This window comes from Augochlora pura, chromosome 2 (assembly GCF_028453695.1).
Source record: "Augochlora pura isolate Apur16 chromosome 2, APUR_v2.2.1, whole genome shotgun sequence".
NCBI classification, from domain to species: domain Eukaryota; kingdom Metazoa; phylum Arthropoda; class Insecta; order Hymenoptera; family Halictidae; genus Augochlora; species Augochlora pura.
This window is the reverse complement of record NC_135773.1, coordinates 11,285,158-11,297,174: the sequence shown is the minus strand read 5'-3', so window position 1 is coordinate 11,297,174 and position 12,017 is coordinate 11,285,158. Positions and strand designations below refer to the sequence as shown.

General features: G+C 38.6%; 1 protein-coding gene across 2 annotated transcripts; it reads left to right on the top strand.

Annotated features, from left to right (window-relative positions):
* The first annotated feature begins 52 nt into the window (after positions 1–52).
* LOC144478505 (5-oxoprolinase) lies at positions 53–10,538 on the top strand. Of its 2 annotated transcripts, none has more exons than XM_078196462.1 (22): positions 53–294; positions 358–988; positions 1,215–1,400; positions 1,462–1,700; positions 1,784–1,946; positions 2,017–2,102; positions 2,983–3,184; positions 3,386–3,646; positions 3,791–3,910; positions 4,267–4,468; positions 4,533–4,749; positions 4,819–4,957; positions 5,023–5,300; positions 5,376–5,636; positions 6,167–6,272; positions 6,420–6,587; positions 6,656–6,900; positions 6,974–7,085; positions 7,700–7,924; positions 8,025–8,206; positions 8,744–8,903; positions 9,818–10,538. In XM_078196462.1, exons 2-22 carry the CDS (start codon positions 824–826, stop codon positions 9,956–9,958), a joined length of 3,858 nt encoding a protein of 1,285 aa, XP_078052588.1. In that variant the 5' UTR covers positions 53–294; positions 358–823; the 3' UTR covers positions 9,959–10,538. The 2 variants fall into 2 exon arrangements, with proteins under 2 accessions (XP_078052588.1, XP_078052586.1); XM_078196460.1 differs by having other exon boundaries at positions 355–988.
* Positions 10,539–12,017: the final 1,479 nt, after the last annotated feature.

Sequence of the window (12,017 nt, the reverse complement as noted above, 5' to 3'; positions counted from 1 at the left end):
CGATCTTATTTCCTGATCACCCGGTACGCGCTGTTCACGCGCAGACTCTGCTGCGGTGGCTCCTTATCGTTATTGGAATCTCGTACGGGGAAAACACTCACGAATTGTACAATCAACGACAGAAAATAATTCTATGGCTAAATCGATCTTTAAATTCTCTTTTATCAACGATAAAAGGCTCGAAAGAAGTCTACGTTACGGTTGGAAAATAATTATCGCAGCAGGGGTCCATACTAGCATGCAGTAATCCTGAAATCATGTTTCCTTTTGACAAGTGTAATTTATAGCAAAAAGGTAAATTAGATTACTGTTTCTCTTAAACCCAGTGAAATCACGAATTCTCTGTTTTTCAAGAAGACGATTAGACAAGAAATAGGAGCTATAAGCCGTGCGATGGGTTGAAAACCTCGAAGAATTTACGAGCCGGCCGAAAGCAGTTACGCAACAACCACCGTCTCTAAATACGTAGATTAATACTAAAGGCTCCGATGTGGCGGTTCAGTGCTGTATCGGAGCTTGTCACGCACGTGAATCTTCTAATCTTGAACAAATAGAAAGTGTCAGGCCGCGAACGCAAACACAGACAAGCCGCTCCGACCCGCAGATTGCTCAAATTATGTTCAGTATGCAGTTAGCTCATTGAGCCGACTACTTTGCTGTTAGCTGTTCGAGGAACAACACTCGGATTGCTGTGTTTTTCCATATGTCGTGTAATGTTCACGTGACTTGATACATCATCGAACATCATCGGTCACGGTTTTCGTCTGCGCCGGGCAGTGCTGGCCGATCAGAGTCGTCGTCGTTTACTGCAGCAACGTCAGAAATGTGTCAGAAGAAATTTGAGTTCGCCATAGATCGTGGCGGAACGTTTACCGACGTATACGCCAGGTGTCCGGGCGGCAAAGTTCGAGTGATGAAACTGCTGTCCGTTGATCCTGCAAACTATCAGGACGCGCCACGGGAAGCAATCCGCAGGATCCTCGAACAGGTAGGGAATGGAATATTTTTTATAATTTCTTATGATTTCGGTAGCTTAGTCTTATCATTGGGATTCTCCTGGATTACGTATTCTACATGCAGCGGGTTGAGCTGACTTTATTTATTTCGACGTTGCTTTAGAGTCAAAGCGTTCCAATAGAATATATTAAAGTACGATACTGGCAGTGTTCCGAGACATGGTATTTATTTCTATAAATAAATCTTTGCAACTTTAGGAGACTGGACAGAAGATCGACGGAGAGATTGATACTTCGTTGATATCATGGATCCGAATGGGAACTACCGTGGCGACGAACGCGTTGTTGGAAAGAAAGGGCGCAAACATGGCCCTTTTGATAAACGAGGGCTTCAGAGATCTGCTTTTTATTGGGAACCAAGCACGACCGAATATTTTTGACCTGGTTAGTATTGTCGAAAACTGTTCTCACACAATATTTCATAACAACAATTCCTTGGCTTTAGAAAGTGGTCACGCCGGAAGTGCTTTACAAGGATGTCGTAGAAGTGAAGTGCAGGACAATACCGGCTCTGCCTGGCAGATGCTACCTGGACAGTAAACAATGGAAAAGAGTGAAAGGTTCTACAGGAGAGGATTTGTTCGTAATCCAGGAACTTGATGAAGAGAAGTTGAAGAAGGACCTGAAGGAGCTGCGCCGTTCTGGGATCGAGAGTTTGGCTGTGGTCCTGGCGCATAGTTACATGTCAGTCCGCATGGATAATAATACATTGTTTCAGACTGGAGAAACCTATCACGAGAATGACTGTTACTCTTTGCTTTTGTTAGGTTCGCTGAACACGAAGTTAGAGTCGGTGAGCTGGCGAGGGATGCTGGCTTCTCCCAGGTTTCCCTTTCTCACGAAGTCATGCCAATGGTGAGAATCGTTCCTAGAGGCTTCACTGCTTGTGCGGATGCGTATTTGACCCCACACATTAAACAGTACCTAGAGGTATTACTCTTTATACACTTTACAACGAATTATCTTCTGTTCTTTATACTAATCGACGACATCATTTCAGGGCTTCTCATCCGGATTCAAGGACAAACTGCAAGGCGTGAACGTCCTGTTCATGCAGAGCGATGGTGGCCTGACACCAATGAACTCGTGAGTCACTTGTAGCCAAGTAATATAGTAGTAACTAGACTGCAGACATTTATGAAAAATAAAACTTTGTCGAGACGATTATACGAGACAGAAAGGGCATAGCCAATTAAGATGGTCAAAACTGACCCTAGAGGTTTTTCAATGAGTCATACACCGCTCGATAGCTGACAAATAAAAACTCATCTGTATAAAATTTTAACCCTGTAACTTGTCCGTGAGGGTAGTTACAGGGTAAATTAGATTTCGCAGTTTTCCGGTTTTTTTCCACCTTTAGCGGCTTACTAAAATTTTGGAAAAAATATGGCTTATTTTGGACATCAAACCGGATGTTATAGAATTTTTTCAGATTTTTCAGTTGCAAGCTGTGATTGTCAAAAATGATAAACCCCCAAAAAATCGTAAAATTGAAGATTTCTCGAAAACTAAAATATGCAAAACTTTTATATTATATACAATCTCTTGATGTCCAAAATAAGCCATATTTTTTTCAAAATTTTAGTAAGCCGTTAAAGGTGGAAAAATGCCGGAAAACTGCGAAATCTAATTTACCCTGTAACTACCCTCACGGACAAGTAAGAGAGTTAAAATTTTGCACAGATGAGTTTTTATTGGTCAGCTATCGAACGATATATGACTCATTGAAAATCCTTTAAGGGCAGTTTTGACCATCTTAATCGGCTATGCCCTTGAGTAAAAATAAATTGTTTCTTTTAATAATTTTCTTAAGTTGGAAACAGTGTAATAATATTATTCCATTCTGCTTATGGTTTTATAGTTTTATATTTCAGCTGCTCATTTTCGCCATAAATGTATAAATTCCGCGGTCTAGCGTTATCTGAGATAATAATAATGGAATATGTTCGATTCTGATTCCTTTCAGATTTAATGGATCTCGAGCTATACTCTCTGGACCAGCTGGAGGTGTGGTTGGTTACGCTATGACGACTTATGAAAAAGAAACCAATTTACCAGTGATCGGTTTCGATATGGGAGGGACTTCGACCGACGTGAGTCGTTACGGAGGCAGCTACGAGCATGTCTATGAAAGTACCACGGCTGGCGTGACGATCCAAGCTGCACAGGTACAATTTTTCCATCCCGTTAAAGAACGTTTAAATTAGCCATAGCCAGAATTGTGTAAATGGGCACAATCATCTTTACCGTGTTTGGAAATCACGATCTTCTTTAAAGATGTAATTTCCATACAAATTAGGCGACTCTAGGTTTCACGATCAGAAATAAACAGTTTCGATAATCTCAAACGTGACGGAATTCGGTTAAAGTTGGACGTGAACACAGTAGCAGCAGGCGGTGGATCGATGCTTTTCTTTAGATCAGGGCTCTTCGAGGTCGGACCCAGAAGCGCGGGAGCCCATCCCGGACCAGCTTGTTACAAGAAAAATGGCCCTCTGGCAGTGACCGACGCAAACTTAGCTTTGGGTAGGCTGTTGCCGGAGTATTTCCCGAAAATATTCGGACCGAAGGAAAATGAACCGCTGGACAGATCGCGGACTATGGAGGCGTTTGAGACACTAACCGGTCAGGTACGTAAATAACTGGCCTCTCGAAATGGTAAAATTTCAGCGTAGAATGCTTTAACACTTCCTATCCTTTCAACCATATTAAATATTAATCCGAGTTATTTAAAAGACTGCTAAGATAATAGTGAATTTCACTCTGGTTTATAGATAAACGAATTTTTAGCAAAAGAAGGCCAGAAGACGAAGATGGCAGTCGAAGAAGTGGCGATGGGTTTCGTCAAAGTGGCGAACGAAACAATGTGTAGGCCTATAAGAGCTCTAACACAGGTAATTTTTTTGAGAACTATTTGACCTGAAGGTAATAATTATCCTAAGAAAGCTGCAGCTATTGATAATATTAAAATTATAACATCAATATTTCATACATGAGTTAATTTGAAAGAGTGATAAAAGATTCCTCGTCCAGTATGAATGTACTAATATATGATTATGAAAAAGAAAGAGGCTCCATTTATGTGAATTAGACGAATAAGTCAACAAAAGTTTACGTTTTTTATAATATGAATAATACTTTCAAAGGTATTATTACCTTGAGACAATTTCTGTAAATGTTCCCATTTACAGAAATGTTCCTATCGTGCCAAATATTCGCAGAATTGTTTCTACATTCTTCTAATTTCCAGGCAAAGGGCTACGACCCTTCCCGCCACGTTTTAGCTTGTTTCGGAGGCGCGGGTGGACAACACGCGTGTGCCATTGCACGCTCGCTTGGAATGGACACGGTTTTCGTTCACAAATACGCTGGGATTTTGTCCGCATATGGAATGGCGTTGGCGGACGTGGTACAAGAGGCTCAGGAGCCCAGTGCTGAAGTTTATGAGGCTGGTAAGCTTCATGATCGCATCTTTTCGCATCGAATATAATTGCGGTACAATTCGATCTTTTTTAGAATCGTTTGCTCGACTGGATGAGCGATTGGATTGTTTAACAAAGAAAGTTCGAGCTAAATTGTTGAAGCAAGGGTTTGCCGAGTCTCAGATAATCACCCAACCATTTTTGCATCTGCGTTATCACGGAACAGATTGCGCGCTAATGTGTACACCTAATCAAGAAAGTACTGTCGAAGGCATGAAGCATGGCGACTTTCTTACAACATTCCTAGACAGGTAATGCTTTATGTTTAAAATTATAAAAATGAGATCGAGGAGAAAATTTAACGATCTCACTTGGCGAAGGTATCAAACGGAATTCGGATTTACTATGCCGAATCGGAAGGTTTTGGTGAACGACGTCAGAGTCCGGGGAGTGGGGAAGACTGACCTTGAAGAAAACCCTGTTCTACCCTCGTCTAAGGAACCTCCGAAGGTGGAAAAGGCAAGTGTTCGCCAAACTTCAGTAAATCGAAGAGACCAATCGTATAACGCTGAATCTGATTTTAGACAACCATGGTTTACTTCGAGAACGGCTATCTCGAGACAAAGGTCTACCAATTGGCTTCGTTGTCGCCTGGCCACGCGATCCCTGGGCCGGCGATTATAATGGACAGCCTGAGCACTCTTCTGATCGAGCCCGATTGCACCGCGTCGATCACAGTTCGTGGCGACGTCAAGATTACGATCGGTCAAGGTCTCAAGACGGAGATCACGACCGACTTAGACACTATACAGCTCAGCATTTTTTCTCACCGTTTTATGAGTATTGCCGAGCAGATGGGCAGGTAAATCGAGCGATAAGACGCATCTTAGGGAAGCTTGCGATCTACTTAAGCATCTCATTAATTCGCTTTTCGAAGGATTCTCCAGAGGACTTCGATCTCCACGAACATAAAAGAGCGATTAGACTTTTCCTGCGCCGTTTTCGGACCGGATGGTGGACTAGTCTCCAACGCGCCGCACATACCGGTTCATCTAGGTGCCATGCAGGAGACGGTGCAGTATCAAATGAGGTTCTTCAAGGGCGAGTTCTCGAGGGGCGATGTTATACTTGCGAATCATCCAGCAGCGGGTGGATCGCATCTTCCGGACCTCACTGTCATAACTCCCGTGTTTTACAAGTACATTTTTCTCTTCACTTCTTCAACACTAGGTTTACTTAACCCGTCAAAATGTCGGGTCACTTTTTTAATTCGCTTTAATTTTTGTATTTACGATTAGTCAGATTGTGAAGATATATTTATGCAGTTCTTATACACTCGATAAAAATCAGGATAGATGTTTTTATTACTTTAATATTTTAAATGTAATAATTTAATAATTTAATGTAATACTGCCAAGCTTAAGCCAGCGTTGCAGCGTTCTGTAAAATTCTTGGAGTGATAAGGGTTAATTACTTTTATAACGTAATACAAAACAATTGCTTTTAATGCTCTATAAATTTAATGTTAACGCCTTACCGCACTATTATTGTCACAATTATAATGATTAGAATATTTCCGGTTATAATTATAATTTCTTCGAAAGAATGTTTTATATGTACTTTATGACTGTATTTATTCGAATGATTAAATATGTTGAAAGTGCGGCGAGGGATTAATAACGCAATTAGCCATTATCACGATTGCAAATGATGAACAATTATGTATAGGGATGTAGAGAAGCCGGTATTCTTCGTTGCTAGCAGAGGTCATCACGCCGACATCGGCGGGATCACGCCTGGTTCCATGCCACCACATTCCACTACGTTGATGCAGGTACAAAGTCAATGATAAGAATTTAAAAAATTATTCAGTGGAGAAACTGTTGCTATGAGCCGCAAGAATCAATTTTGTACGCATAAAAGTACACTTTATTACTGCTCCCAGAAAAGTTTATCAATGGCAAGGCTCTTTGTTTAATAGGAAGGCGCTACTTTCAAAAGTTTCCTGCTGGTGCACAAAGGTGTGTTTCGCGAGAAAGAACTGACCGAAGAATTGATGGCACCTGGAAAGATTCCAGGAAGTTCTGGGTCCAGGAATCTCAGTGACAATTTCAGCGATTTAAAGGCGCAGATTTCGGCGAATCACAAGGTAACAAATTACGGCAAAGATTGCTTACACCACGACGAGTTTTTCGTAACCAAATTTTACAAATTCAGGGTTCATTGCTGGTGAACGAATTGATTGATATATACGGTTTGGACGTTGTACAAGCCTACATGGGTCACATTCAACGTAATGCGGAAACTGCAGTGAGGGACATGCTGAAATCCGTCGGGAAAAAGCTTCTAGAGGAAACCGGAAGTACCGTTGCCACTGCAGTGGATTACATGGACGACGGAAGCGCCATTAAATTCGCTCTTCGTATCGACATCGAGAAGGGCGAAGCTGTCTGTGATTTCAGGTCGGATTTTTGGAACGATAATTAACAATTTTATTGGAAATTATTGTAGTCCTAACAAGGGTTATGGTTACAGTGGTACGGGGTACGAAGTGTGGGGAAATTGTAATGCACCGCGTGCCATTACCTTGTCTGCGCTGATCTACTGTCTGAGGTGTATTGTTGCTAGAGACATTCCGTTGAATCAGGTATTCATTTTGAAAATTACATATACCTATCAAAACTTTATCCATACGAAGACTATTGATATGATTTTCAATTATTGTGCTATAATAAGAGAAATATTAAAATGTTTTATTTTGTATGATAATTGATAACAAGATTATTAAATTAAATTACTGCGGATGGTTCGTTGGTATACGACTAAAGTCGATATTTGACGAACGAGATATCACATAGTGAATGTATGTAAAATTATGCTGATTATGAATTCTTGGCACCCATGGCAAAACGTTCTGAAGCCTGGCATTGAATGAGATTGAGAGCAAGTAGTAGTCTTTCAAAAATTATAAAACCGTCGCTAATAGATAATATGTTAAGAATGTGATCATGCAAGTAGTTTCTTGAAATGAATGTTTTCAAAATTAATTGTGATAACTATTGTCACTACTTTTATTTGTTCAAGATAAAAATAGAGATGTTACTGACTTCATAAGTTCTTATTTTATAGATTTCTTAGACCATTTAACTTTAAAACAAAATTGAGTCGAAAACAACTTTTAACACTTTACTTGGCACACCTTATACATATATGTTCTAATGGTACCAAGAATCGCTCTAAAATGATTAAATCTACTTCCAGGGTTGTCTGAAGCCAGTCAAGGTAATTATTCCCAAAGGATCACTTTTGGATCCATCGGAAGAAGCTGCGGTGGTTGGTGGCAATGTTCTGACGTCCCAACGTGTCGTAGATGTAATTCTCCAAGCTTTTGGAGCTTGTGCTGCATCGCAGGGTTGCATGAACAATATCACATTAGGCACGGAAGAGTGGGGATATTATGAAACTGTCGCCGGAGGCAGTGGGGCTGTAAGATATCCTCTATTGATATGGAATAGTTTTCTTTATCTATTTCTGTAATTTATTTTCTCTACTTAATTCTATAATTTACGTTCGTACTATTGTGAAGGGGCCAACGTGGGACGGCAGAGGGGGGGTTCACACTCACATGACCAATACTAGGATTACCGATCTAGAAATATTGGAACTTCGGTATCCTGTTATTCTGAATAAGTTCTCTCTGCGTCCCGGAAGTGGAGGCGATGGTGCCCACCGCGGTGGCGATGGTGTCATACGTGAAATGACGTTTAGGTAATGAACAAGTATATGAAATTTCTCAGTTGTTAGAATAAAATTCCTGCATTCTGGTTTTCATGATAATCAATGGCAATACAAGCTAGAATAAAGTAGCATAATAAATTTACTATGCAAGATGTAACAGGTTCGACGTTTTGGTATACAATATTTATAATGAAAACAGAATCTACTAGAAATCAATACTTCTTTTAAATTGAGATAAAACGTCTTCATCACAAGACTGCGGATCTTTATGCAAAGTGAACATTTTCCAAAACGATTATAAGAAACAAAAATGAAATAAAAGAATATATCGATTCTCCTAATAATTTGAATAAGTTGTAAATAGTGTAACTCAACATCACTGATCTATTGTCTACCAATTCGACAATTTAGTTAACAATGTTCAAACGCCAAAGTAAATATAAGCAGTAAATATAAATTATCTATTTTATTATCTGGAATTATTGAGCAAAGACAAGTTGTTCCAGTTGTGAGAGAATTAACGTAACGGGGTGTATTTACTTCTAACGCAACGAATCTTTTCCAAAGGACACCGATGACACTATCGGTGCTGACAGAGAGAAGGGTGCAAAGCCCGCCTGGCTTAGCAGGAGGATTTCGAGGCAAGTCCGGGAGGAACACGCTGAGAAGAGCCGACGGTAGAAAGATCAACTTGGGCCCGAAGACTGCGGTGACAGTCTGTCCAGGGGTAAGCAGAGGATGAATGCAATTTTTTTGCAACGACCGTCGACGATTTACCGAAGCGCGGATATGAATTCTATAAAAATTTACGCGACACTATAAAATCGTGCGATAAAGTAGCAAAAAATAAACTGCGAAACGCAACGATTTGCAGCGGCCGCCGAGGACGGAAGAAAACCCGTTCGCGTTTTACGCGACCGCTCGTAAAGATTTTTATCTCGACGATCTACGATCCGCTTGTTTGCAACTCATTCGCGCTCCGTGCCCCCGCCAACTCGAATTATTCGCGATATTACGGCGCAGTTATCGATGGATCGAGGTCGCGAAGTTTCTCATTCGATTCGGATATTTTTTATAACCCGTCTGGCTGATATAAGAGACTGTTGGTTACTTCTCAAGCTTTTCAAGAACGAACCCTAAATTGCATATAAGTCAAAAGTATTATTGATTATGTTAATTCTTTGACTGCGACATCAACAACCAAAACATAACTTATAGCGGTTTGTTCATCTGAATTAAAATTTAAATGTTGAATTGTATGACATTAATTACTTTTTACGGACTCTAATATAATATAACATAATATAATAGATCAGCATCAAAATTAATTTTCAGAGTTGCCATAAACAAATTTTATACGTTGCAATATTAATTTGCATCAGTACTGATCCTATTAATATAATTTTAATGACCATGAAGGGTACGATGAAATTCCTGTATAAGAGTACATCTTTTTGTTTGAGGAAACAGTGTCATAATGTTTCGGTTGGAGTATGAAAATGTTTTGCGTTCTTGATATGTTTTCCGAGACAATGTACTCGCGCATACGTATACATACGGTATATGTACCATACACATTTACCGCATTTATCCTATGAATTATTCAACAGTATTATTCTTTAAGACGGTTTCTGTTTGCAGGACACGTTTATTCTGGAAAGTCCTGGCGGAGGAGGTTACGGTTTACCTGGTGCGGAGACTTCATTAATAAAAGAAAACAATCAAGAATTCGTCGAGCGAGGAAGCGTGTTTGAGTACCGGAAAGCTCAAGAGTCTGTTTAGTTTATGTTTTATTATGCTATGCGGGTATTTTGCTATCAACATGAACGGAAACGAAATATTATAGAAACTTATGACGTTTCAAACTTTGTCAATTAAACGTTATGGAAAAACCGTCTACACGTACAAACAGATTTAGATTTATTTAGTCTTACTTCAATGAAAAGAAAATTAACCTTTAGCGATATGTTCACCTGGAACTTTTTGCATATATCGTCAGGAATATCCGAAATACCACCTTGGAGGTTCTGGATTTTTGTTGATTAAAAAGTTGTTAATGAGAAAGAATTTATAAAAACCAACACTTTTATGTAATCTGTTAATGCAGAAGTTGATGACTTAATTAAAGAATTAATTTTTTATTTACACTACAAATCTCCGTACATAATATAGCAAAAATATAATAGAAATTTTACCAACACACATCACAATTACAGAAAATAAGCGATGAACATACAGTATTAACATATAAATTTCAAAGAAAAGCGATATTGGGAAACTTGGAACACCCTGTATTTCTGATCATTTAAAATGAAATTCAACGAAACTGTAAACTTTGTAATTGGCTAATTCTTCTAATAAATACTGATTTTTTAATAGCGTTTTCGTCATATTTCCTCTAATTCCGAAGCTCAAGACGACCATTTCCGACCTCTCCAATGTATTTCACGATCCCTTAATAAATCGATGCGCCATTGGAATCAAATTTACCAAAACTGACATCAATTTAGCTGGAAGGTTCATTCGGTAAGGACTCGCGATGGCATCCGTTCCATTTCCGATCGCAGTAATTGCTGACCGAAATATCGTCATTCCATGCACACGTACAGCTCGAAACTTCCGATTGCATTCGCATTTGCGATGCAGTTCGAAACGTTTCTTAGATACAAATATCGTGCCTACTGCCTGAATTTCTATTCATCGCTTAATTGACATTTATTTCCTCTATATTGATTGCTTTCGCCGAAATGGTGTGAAATGGTTTCTGTGTTCCTTAATTGGCAATCAATAATCTGTGAACGCATGAGTCGAAAATCTTTCGCGTTAGAGAGCAATTTTTACGTTGATTAACGAAATTATATAGAATATAGACATTGTTATTTTTATTTGAAAATGTTTTGCTACGGTTAATATGTTGAATTAAATATATTCTTTCATATAATATCAGTAAAATGAAATAAGGTTAATAAAGATGTACATATAAATATACGAATACAAAATGTCGAAAAGAAATCAACGAGATTGAGGATATAATATTTTAATAATTGTTAAAATTAATGCTTTGTCCAAAACGAAAGTTATCCTTGTTTAATTTCTTGTTCGAGTCATTTTTACACGGTCACAGTTTATGTCCGCTATTCCACGAAGAATGCTTCAGTAAAATAAGAATAATTAAAAACGATGGAACACGACGTAAAACGATCTATATTTTATTCAAGCCGCGGAGAATTACATTGCCAGCCAAAAGAGATGAGATCAGAATTTACGATTTATGGAAGAAGATAATACTATATCATAACGATATAACAAAACTCGTAGCGTCAGTAGTTACGTGAATTATTTTCTGTTCTATCTTGACGTACGGGATTCATTAAATTTATGCGAGGCAATCATTTCCATTTCCACTAATTGACATATTTGACCTCGTGCTTTTGCAAGGCTCGCCCTCTCAATATAGTTTCGCGCAAAACTGAAATTCCAGTTGCGCTAAGTATTCCCTAATGATAGGGTAAAGATGCCTAATATAAAATCAAATTTCGCTTTAAATTATAATTCTCAATTAAAAGTATTTTAATTGATAAGAATATTATGCATTCTTTTTCAATCTATTAAAAACAAAAAACAGAGTAAAAATTCCATTTCTTCATAATAGGGGAATTAAATAAAAAGAATGGTGTCTAGTTCGATTGAAGTGTAAAGGTCAAAATAAACAAGCTGTGATAATGTTCTCCATCACATAAAATAATTTCTTCTTTATCACCTGTTGAACTATTACATTTTATACGTTCTGTTTTAGTGCTTCTTTTGAGATTGACTTTTTTGGTTTGGTATTGTAACAAGA

Coding starts and splice junctions, on each gene's coding strand:
- LOC144478505 (XM_078196462.1), top strand. CDS start 824: ATGTGTCAGAAGAAATTTGAGTTCGCCATAGATCGTGGCGGAACGTTT. Junction 3,647..3,790: donor TTGAGACACTAACCGGTCAG/GTACGTAAATAA, acceptor TCTGGTTTATAG/ATAAACGAATTTTTAGCAAA. Junction 5,637..6,166: donor ATAACTCCCGTGTTTTACAA/GTACATTTTTCT, acceptor AATTATGTATAG/GGATGTAGAGAAGCCGGTAT.